This window comes from Sphaeramia orbicularis, chromosome 7 (genome assembly GCF_902148855.1).
Source record: "Sphaeramia orbicularis chromosome 7, fSphaOr1.1, whole genome shotgun sequence".
NCBI lineage: Eukaryota > Metazoa > Chordata > Actinopteri > Kurtiformes > Apogonidae > Sphaeramia > Sphaeramia orbicularis.
Window position 1 is genome coordinate 24,330,084 of NC_043963.1, and position 9,275 is coordinate 24,339,358.

The 9,275-nt window shown below is 38.2% G+C and overlaps 1 protein-coding gene across 1 annotated transcript; it reads right to left on the reverse strand.

Moving 5' to 3' along the window:
- Positions 1–2,012: 2,012 nt before the first annotated feature.
- LOC115423242 (sulfiredoxin-1-like) lies at positions 2,013–4,906 on the reverse strand. Its single transcript, XM_030140020.1, has 2 exons — positions 4,682–4,906; positions 2,013–2,813 (listed from the first exon to the last, which is right to left on the reverse strand). Exons 1-2 carry the CDS (start codon positions 4,904–4,906, stop codon positions 2,604–2,606), a joined length of 435 nt encoding a protein of 144 aa, XP_029995880.1. The 3' UTR covers positions 2,013–2,603.
- Positions 4,907–9,275: the final 4,369 nt, after the last annotated feature.

A 9,275-nucleotide genomic window follows, 5' to 3' on the forward strand; every position in this document is an offset into this window, starting at 1 on the left:
TATGGTTACTTCCAGACAGTGAGCGAGCCACAGGAAATCTTCTCACACGCGACGATTCAGAGGAGAAATTTAGAGTCCTTCAGGGTCGGTGGGTAAAAGCCGCCTTGGGTCTCCCTGTGTTTCCTCGATGGTCACAAAGGGACACCCTCAGGCAGCTCCGAGCTCAGTTTGTGAATCTGCTGATGTAGGAAACACCTCGTCTCTGTGCAATGACCTGCAGAGTATAGTTTACCTGTATTATTGTGCAAACCTACAGTTCCTGCCTCTGAGGCGAGGGAGCTGCTGTTGTTGTTGGATGATTTAGCGGGACAGCCTCAAGGTCAGTACTAACAACAAAAGGGGCATTATGTAATACAGTTTTGCATTGACTTAAGGTGCATAACAGCAGAGCATTTACTCCTGCTGGGATTTTGCATGTCTAAGTAAAGCAAAAGACCAGTGACTTTTTTTAAACTGGAAAATATGTTTTTCGATGAATATGATGTATTGAAAGATAGATATTAAGATTTTTTTTTTTTTTTACATTCATTTATAAATTTCATTAGGAATCAACTGATATGTATTTGCAGGATCAGTATTGGTCAAGAGCAAGAGTAATTGAGGATAATGGATAACTACTATTTGAACTAATACTAGAACTAATACTATAATACTTTATATTTGCAGTAAAAATGCCATTCATGGTGTCAAGTTTTAGAATAACAAACATGAACCTTTTTTCAAATGCCTTTAAACTGACCCGAAATAAATTAAGTACAATTAATAATATTTCAATAATATCATTTGTTGTCAGGTTTCATATTGAAAGAAGGGATTGTAAATACTAAGTAGTAATAAATGTAATTTTCCCACTTTTTTTTCTCTTAATTTCAACACATAATAAGTGTGATGTGTAACCAAACATATAGAGATGTGAGTGGGGCATAGGTAAAGATGGCAGAGTGGAGATTACTGACAGAAAGAGCCCAACCAAAGTAGATTATTAGTTTATTTTACTGGATATTGGATAAAAACTGAAATAAAGCTAATCATATTCATGTGGGTATTGGGTACAGTTATCTATTTGTCTCTCATTTCATCTAATATGGATTCCAGTAACTGAGATGCATTAGGTTTAAAGGTTTTCATATGCACTGACTTGTAACTGAGGTGAGACTTTGCATCTTCTTTTTCCTTTTTTTTTCTTTATAAAAATGCAATCTGGGAGTTTGAAGGATCCCTTTGAAAGATGAAGAGTAAAAAGACTGATGGTTGAAGATGGAGCAGACTCAGCAAGATTTAGCAGCATCTTGTGTTCTGACACAAGCTGTTGTCAGTCTGATGTTCTCATAGCACCTGACTTTGTCTGCAAACCATCTGGTCTATAGGCTCCATTCTATTACCTCCTTGAGCTTGTCTGAAACATCACAATCAAAGCTGAGTGTACGGCAGGAAAAAACCCACGCATAAGGAGAATCACTGAAAGGTGGAGACAGTGTTAAACCTGAACCAGCAATTGTTGCACAATTATGCTCATGTATACAGCCTGGCCAAAAGACATCCCATCCTCTAATATTTAGCCTAAGCCTTATTCAGACTTTAGCTTTAATTACAGCGTTGGCTATGGTATTGTTTCAATTAGCTTACGCAATATCACATTTACTTTGTTGATAAATACTGTTGAACCTAGACATGACCAACTGAAGCAACCCCACATTATCAAAGTGTCCTGACAGACTTGTATTGTGGGCACTAGGCATGATGGGTAATTGTTTCATCTGCCTCTCTTCTTACTCAGATGTGTCCATCACTCTGGAACAGGGTCATTCTGGACTCATCAGACCACATGACCCTTTTCCATTGAAACACAGTCCTATCTATATGCTCTCTATCAAACTGATGGTTGTTTAAGAAACAAGAAGCTACTCGCTGCATCAGTTAGGGTTAAAAAACTTCTGGTGGCTGGAAATATTAATCACTGCAGTCACTATCTAATGGAAGATTCTGAACTATTGCTTAGTTAAATCCAGGTGTGGGGTTTTTTTTGGCTGGGCATTGTATATTGTATTCATATTTTTCTTTTAGTTACAGAAATATCCACTGTGCACATTCCTGCTCCTATTCTGTTGCAGCATCACAGCACAAAGTGGCTTTATCCCACGTGATTTCTAAAATTAACCCTGGTGTGCACACACACACACACACACACACGTTTTAGACAAGACACTTTTGACATTATTTCTGCCTAAAATAACTTGAGCATGAAACAACTTTTAATCTTCCTCAGTCATTAGTAGGAGGAGATAAAAAGGTGAACTTGAAGGCAAGTCACTGATGGCTACAAAGGCGTAAACCTGCTGTGTAGTGTCACACAAGCTGCTTAATTTTACCATCATGAATTCAGCATTAGAAGCAAAAAAGAACTACTAATTCCTTCTTCACTGCGCTCTCAAACACAGGCAGGAAAATGTGAATTTAAGAGAACACATAGAGATGAATAAATACATAGACAGGCACACACATGTTTTTAATCTCATATCACTGGTTTCACATGAAAAATGTTGTGTTTGACTAGAGTTATGTTTCCCCCTGCTGGTACACACTTTTGTGCAGCCGAAGTACCATCACCGCAAATCAGGTGTTGACGCGCCCAAGTAAGTGCTAAGGTCTGAAATGTTCGATTTGATGATCTTGGCTGGGATGGTGGGCATTTTTAATCTCTGATAAGCAGCAAACCTGTGACAGCCGCCGAAGGAGTAGTAGTAATTTCCACCTTCGCTGCCTTTAATCCACAGAACGTCTATGGGAGGAACTACGCTGATGTCTTTCTTCTCCTAGAGGGAAAGAAACATCCTGTCTTAAACTGTCTTTCTTTTCATCCACTGCAAATTGAAATATTATGAAAAGACTTTATCCTAAAATGAGAATACATTTTACCACAAAGACAATGCATGTTCCTACAAGAATATTAAGATGACAAAATAAAAGATGACCAGAAATGTGTTAGCATATATTTTTAATCCAATTGCAGTCTGTAGCTGTGTTGTGCTACAAAATCCCAAAAATCTTCAACATTAAACCACTGTGTCAGTAACACTGATATTCTGTCTGATTTGGGACCAAATACCTGCAGCCTGATTACACACCGATATGGGTGTTAAGGCTCTAACTGTTCATTTCAGTGTCACTGTATGAAGCCAAAAACACAGAGAAATGTCCTTCATGAGTTGCTAGAAATTTTCAACTCCCTGTTCAATTCACAGTAAATAAACTAAGAAATTCGGCTGAACTGAGAAGCTGGAACCCTGAATGTTTCCTTGATGAATGACTTGAATGATTAATAAAACAGATAAGATTAGTCCGAAGCAACTGGTATCTGTGCTGATGCTGACCTCAGTAAGTGGTTCAGTTATCTGATGACATGCACATTATATCCCATTTATTTTTGGCCAGTTTCATAAAATTCAGTGTAATCACCATGGGTAGGGCATTAGGCATTTGGTCCCAGCCACAAAAATGCAATTTCATATTGCATGACCAAATTGAACAATATTACTATTTGAATACTGAGACTAAAACCAAAGCAATACAAAATGCCACTAAGTATACATTCATTTAAATTTTTAATCTACATTGAAATACTTCAAACAGAGCTACACAATTGCAATCATCAGCCTGTGCAGTTACAGAATTGCAAAATGCTTTGGTTTAAAAATCCAATATGTGTAGTGATATTATGGAGTCAGTCACACTGTGCAGAGTCACTGCATTTTTACAAACTAATAAAACTTTTATCTAGTCCAATTATGGACGTTTGAGTCAAAAATTCACAGTATTGCCTGAGACAGGCCTACGGATTGTGGTGAAAAACGCATATTGGAATTTTTGAGAACAATGCTATGGTTTGTGATTTGGATTTGAGTGTATCTGCTGGTGTATCTGCACAGATGTTTCTTATAGAAACATCATGTTAAAAACACAAGATTAAACTAACATAAATAATGGTTTATGTAATTAATTAAATAATTGCATATTTACAATAATTAAGGAAGATGTGTTATTGCACAGGCTGAGGCAGTACTACAGCTCAATTAAGGTTATAACTACTGGCTATTTACAATATCAATTAACCTGTTGATCGTGTTTGTTTGTTTGTTTTGTAAAGTTATTTGGTAAAGGTTTGGTTAACCCCCCCCCACCCCCCACCCACAAAAAAAAAAAAAAAAACTCAAATCAATTATCAAAATGGTTGTCAAATTAGTTTAGCAGTTGACAAGTAACAGATTAATCAATGCAGCTTTACATTCTATTAATCATTGCAGCTCCAAACAAAATAATCAAAAATTTTCACCAAATCAAGCAGCCTAGTTCTAATTATATTGTGGAATGCATTAGTATGCCATTAGTATGCAGTATTAGTATGCATTAGGAGTTATCAGGCTAAAAAAAAACTTTCACTGGAAATGCACACCTGGACCAACAGCCTGTTACATTATTATGGACCTGTAATGCTGTTTGGTTGTGGCTTGGTTTTTTCTGAGGGAAAAACCAATGTGGACTCTAGTGATACATGTGATCCTGTGTAGTGTAATTTAACACTTAACATATCCCACTGGTATGGCCTTATGAGGAGATATTTCATCCAACAGGTTTATCCTCAACACACAGAGAATGTTCTGTTTGTCAGCCTGTATTTCATTACCTTTAAGGTGTCCATCAGACTCTGGACTTTCTGCTCGTCCAGAACCGGAGGAAACGGTCGGATGATGACGTCCATCGGGACGTTATGGACCTCATCGACGCTGTCGGAGTGAATCGACCTGTTGTCAGAGTCTTTAACATCCTCTGAAGACATTATCGACAGACTTTGAGAAGAGAAAACCAACGGCCTCAGACGAGTTTTAATGCTGATACTCGTCCGTAGCATCCCCCTTCCGACTTTACAGTTTCTTTCTGTACTTCCGTGATGCTAGTTTTCAGGCGGATATTAGCCTTACGCAGCCTTGCAAATGGAATGTTTTAATTGGTCATTCGTCATGTCAATCATCCAGAGTTAAACCCCGCCCTCTCTGGCCCTTGTAAATTACATACAGTACATCTGATATGTCAACAACACATTAAGATATTTTTATCTGTATAAGTGTAAAGTTTGCTAAGTTAGCATCAATGTAGTCGCCACTTTTATCATATTATCATGTCTGCTGTTTGTAAAACGAACCTGCCTGTCATAGGTGTAAGTATAAACTGGTTATATTTGTTTTGTTAATTAGCATAGCTGCTGTTGGCTGTTGTCATATTAGCTGCCTGTCTCTTGTTTACAAACACTATAATCCATCACTGAAGTAAACTATTGTGTTTCATGGCATTACACGTTGTACCAAACACTAACTTTTACCCTCCTTTCAGGAAAACTCATTCTTTTCATGGCCAAAACATTTCTCGTTAAAATTCACTCCAGCAATTAGTCATGTAGTTGAAAAGAGCCACTACAAGCCCAGGATCCTTTGGTGACAATATTTTTTAATGAGGTCAATTTGTGTGTGTGTGTGTGTGTGTGTGTGTGTTGTCGACTGTTGCATGATATAGACTTCCTGCTTCAAAGTGGTCTTCTTGATAATAGTCTATTTTTGCAGGCATTTCAAAGAATCAGCCAGGTTGCTGTGGTTACACAAAGAAGGTCTGGGCTCGCAGCTTTGCACAGGTAAGAGGAAAGCTTCAAAGATTTGCAGCAGTGGAGCGGAAACAGAACAATTGTTGTTTTCTCCAACCCACAGCTTCTAATGAGACAATTAAAAATGATTTCTTGGACAGCAGAGGCAGGCCATTATATTGAATTATTACAATACTTTGAACCACAATGGCAGCGCCTTTTATGTTGATTAATTGGTCACACGGGGATCAGTTACAACATGAAGGCCTATATAGTGTGCAATCATTAACAGTGGTATATCAGTACATTATTATCCTTGTAGAATCATCTTGAACAAAAGCATCCTTTATCTGGGGTGCTGCAGTGAAAGTAATCAACTTTTTCACCTCACTCTCAGGTATAACATGGTGATATACCAGCAGTGATCTGTTTTCTCCAGAATAGCTTTGAAAACCACCTTAAACTTCCTGCCTTTTCAAGAGCAATTTAACAGACATCAATATAGTGTAAAAATAACAACAATACCTCCAATTAAACTAATATGCTGACATGGATTGCACAGCTGGCTGGATGACTTAGTTTCAGTAAAACTACAGTATGGTAAATTTGATTGTTGACATATTCCCTTTGGGCATTCGGTACTTTATACAATGTCAAATTCAAGTTTCTTCTGTGCTGTCAATCAAAAGCCACTTCATTGCAAAAAAAAAAACCCTGCATAAAATGAAGAAAAGAGACCCTGTCAGTCAAACCGTATAGACATGTAAATCATTTCTCGTGCTGAGATGTGTTTGGAGTCCCACTACACTCTATGTGACCCCTGCTGTCACACCAGCACTGTATTCGAGTTGCTAACATATCTCAATTACTTAGATTGAGTTAGTCACACAGGTACAGCGGCAGGTCATGGAAGAACAGTTCCCACATAATGATTTGCTGTTAATATTAGATTTCAGTCCCCATGGGATTGTCACACTTAGAGCAGCTGGAGAAAATTACCTGCCAGCTTTCCAAGAGGGAAGTGAGCTATATTTATTTATACCTTCTTTTTTTTTACACATTGACATGCTTTTAAAGTGATAATTACTCCGACGACAATTTTCAGTCTTCAAACTATAGCTTTGTGATAGATGAATGTGTCTGAAATCATGACATGGTTTAGCAGCAGTGGATGTCGCTGTGTTAGCGGCTGACTGATTATTCACAGGTGACTCTCATCGCCTAAACCTATGAAATTACTCTGGGCGCTATCTCCTTCTAGTACAGCGACACAGATTGAGGTTTCTGTTTAATGATCTGCTTTTCTTTGAAATAATTTGGTCTCAAACCCTCACCTGTGGAGAGAACCAGTGGTCTTTGGGGTGAAGTTATTTACATGTGTTTTAAGCTTTCAACACAGTCCTGTTTTTCTCCAAATTCACTCAGTTTAGTTAATTTGCAGGAGCATTTTTAAAACTATTTGAGCTTGATTATCAACATGGATTACAGTAGGATTGCTGAAATTATTTTCTGTACACACATAAAAAAACTTGTATCTGTTATTTCTTTGGTGTCTTTGCCTCTGCATTTATTGTATATAAAAAAAAAGATGCTATTTAAAACGTGCCCTCCTTGACTTTTGCCTGAATACTGATGACAAGTTGGATATCTTAGATGCATAAAAATGTGATTTTGACATGACTTCAAAAAGAGAAGCATACGGATGAGGTGGACCCTCTGCCAACAGAGAGACGAGGAAACAGATGGGTTTTACACAAACAGCACAAACATCAAGAACACTGAGTTAAAGAGCTTGGCAGTCTCACTTGATGAAACAGTGAGGAATGGAGGCGCTTTTAATGAGCATCTCTCCTGTGATGCAGAATGTGAAAAGACAAACTGTTAGCTCTTAAAGGGGCAGTTACAGTTGGTTGGCTCTGAATAGCTAAAACCGTATGGTTCTACTCACCTCTTGCTGAGTAGATTTGGTCAGTAAGCATCTACCTGTTTTGTGTGGAAGGTGCATCTTAGATATGGAGATTAGATTGTAATTTAAACTCCCCTACAGCAGAATTTAATGTCAGTTTATCATTAACGAAGTGCTAAAGAAGAGGGTTTTTATCCACACCTGCTCTTTTCAATGCTTTTCTGTCTTAACATTGCAGATGTAAAACCACATGCAGTTTAACAAACAGAGGCAGCTGGTTAGTATCTTTGAATTGTTGTTGATTTGTGTGACTGCTGGTTATCAGCCAACAGATGGCGCCAGATGTATGGGAAGGGTCAGAGCAAAGGCCGAGATCAGTTGAAGTAGTGGTTAATTAAGGAATAGGTTTTTATAATCACAAAATTGACCTGTTGTTTGCAGTCTCAAAAACACCAGTTGCAGACATTTTTATTTGCATTTATATTTTTGCCTTCTATCTTGTTTTTGCTGTTTATCTGAATGATGAAGATGTTTGTAAAGAGGCAGATTAGCAGCTCACAATGTGCAAAAGATAATAAATAATAATTAAATCAAATGCACTGTTCTTTTTGCAGTTGGTGTTTAATAGCTCTGTCAGCTGGTGTTTGTAGATCTGTGCTGAAACCTTGTGGTAACCCCTCACCCAATCAGAAGGCAGTTATATTTCCTTCCAGACAGTCACTCAAAAGGCGATGCCGTTCTCAGGTCAATATCTTTGAAGTGTCAGTGTAGCCGAGCTCAATTTTGCAGGTTGTTTTCAATAATTTAGTTGATATGCTGCAAGCGTCTGTGGCAGTGGGAGGCGAATGCTGTCTGCTGTGTTGAAGAGTGTTGCAGGGATATGTATGCAGGGCCATGGTTTTCCTACCTGCCTTTCGTTGCCGATCACTTATAGCGGCTGTTGTTACAAACACAGCACACCCACGGGTGATGTAATTGGATTCCATGGGTCCCCATTTTACAGTCCATTGGCATGTAATGAAATCAGTTATTTACTTTCATCATAAAATCTGATAAGGGGCAACATCTGCCAGGGTAAAGTTTGAGTGAGTGCTGCACATGAATGTTGATGTTTGGTCTGCAACATTCTGATCTGTAGACCTCTGAAGCTGCTGCTGTGTCTCCTTGAATAAACACTTGTTGTAAACTTGTCGCTTAACTCTTAGAAAAGGCAACATGTGAATACAGATATGACAGTATACATTTATTTTGTCATATGTTTACTTTTACTGACATAACTATTGTGGAACAATGTAAAAACAGGAGCCGTAATCACTTTCCCATAGTTGTCTTGAAAGAGAGGATTGTGCTGCAAAGTGTCTTGTTTCAGAGCCCCTGCTCTGCTATGCTCTGCCTGCTGTCTCATTATACTGCTGCTGCGCTGCTGGAGGACACTGAAGGACATAAGCGATTGGATTCAAGTGTTGTATATTCCCTGGAAACCAATCAAGAAAAGCCCCAGAATAATAATCCCTGTCCGCTGTCATGATTCATTTTATTTTGTTCCATATTTTTCTCTGGCTTTTGAGTCATTCAGAAAGAGTAGTTCCAGCATAAAATCAATGTTCCATTAAAATTTAATGACCAGGAAGGGCTTAATAGTGGTGGAACAGATGCCTCTGCTTTTGATAACACCGACATCTCAGGAACTCCTATTGCTGTTGTCAGATCCTCTGACCGTTCCTGTTCTTTTCACTCAAG

What these genes read in the sequence shown, in the direction of transcription:
- LOC115423242 (XM_030140020.1), bottom strand. Translation starts at nt 4,906, where the DNA reads ATGCTACGGACGAGTATCAGCATTAAAACTCGTCTGAGGCCGTTGGTT. An exon ending in GTCTGATGGACACCTTAAAG is followed by an intron (nt 2,814 to 4,681) that starts GTAATGAAATAC and finishes CTTTCCCTCTAG; the next exon opens with GAGAAGAAAGACATCAGCGT.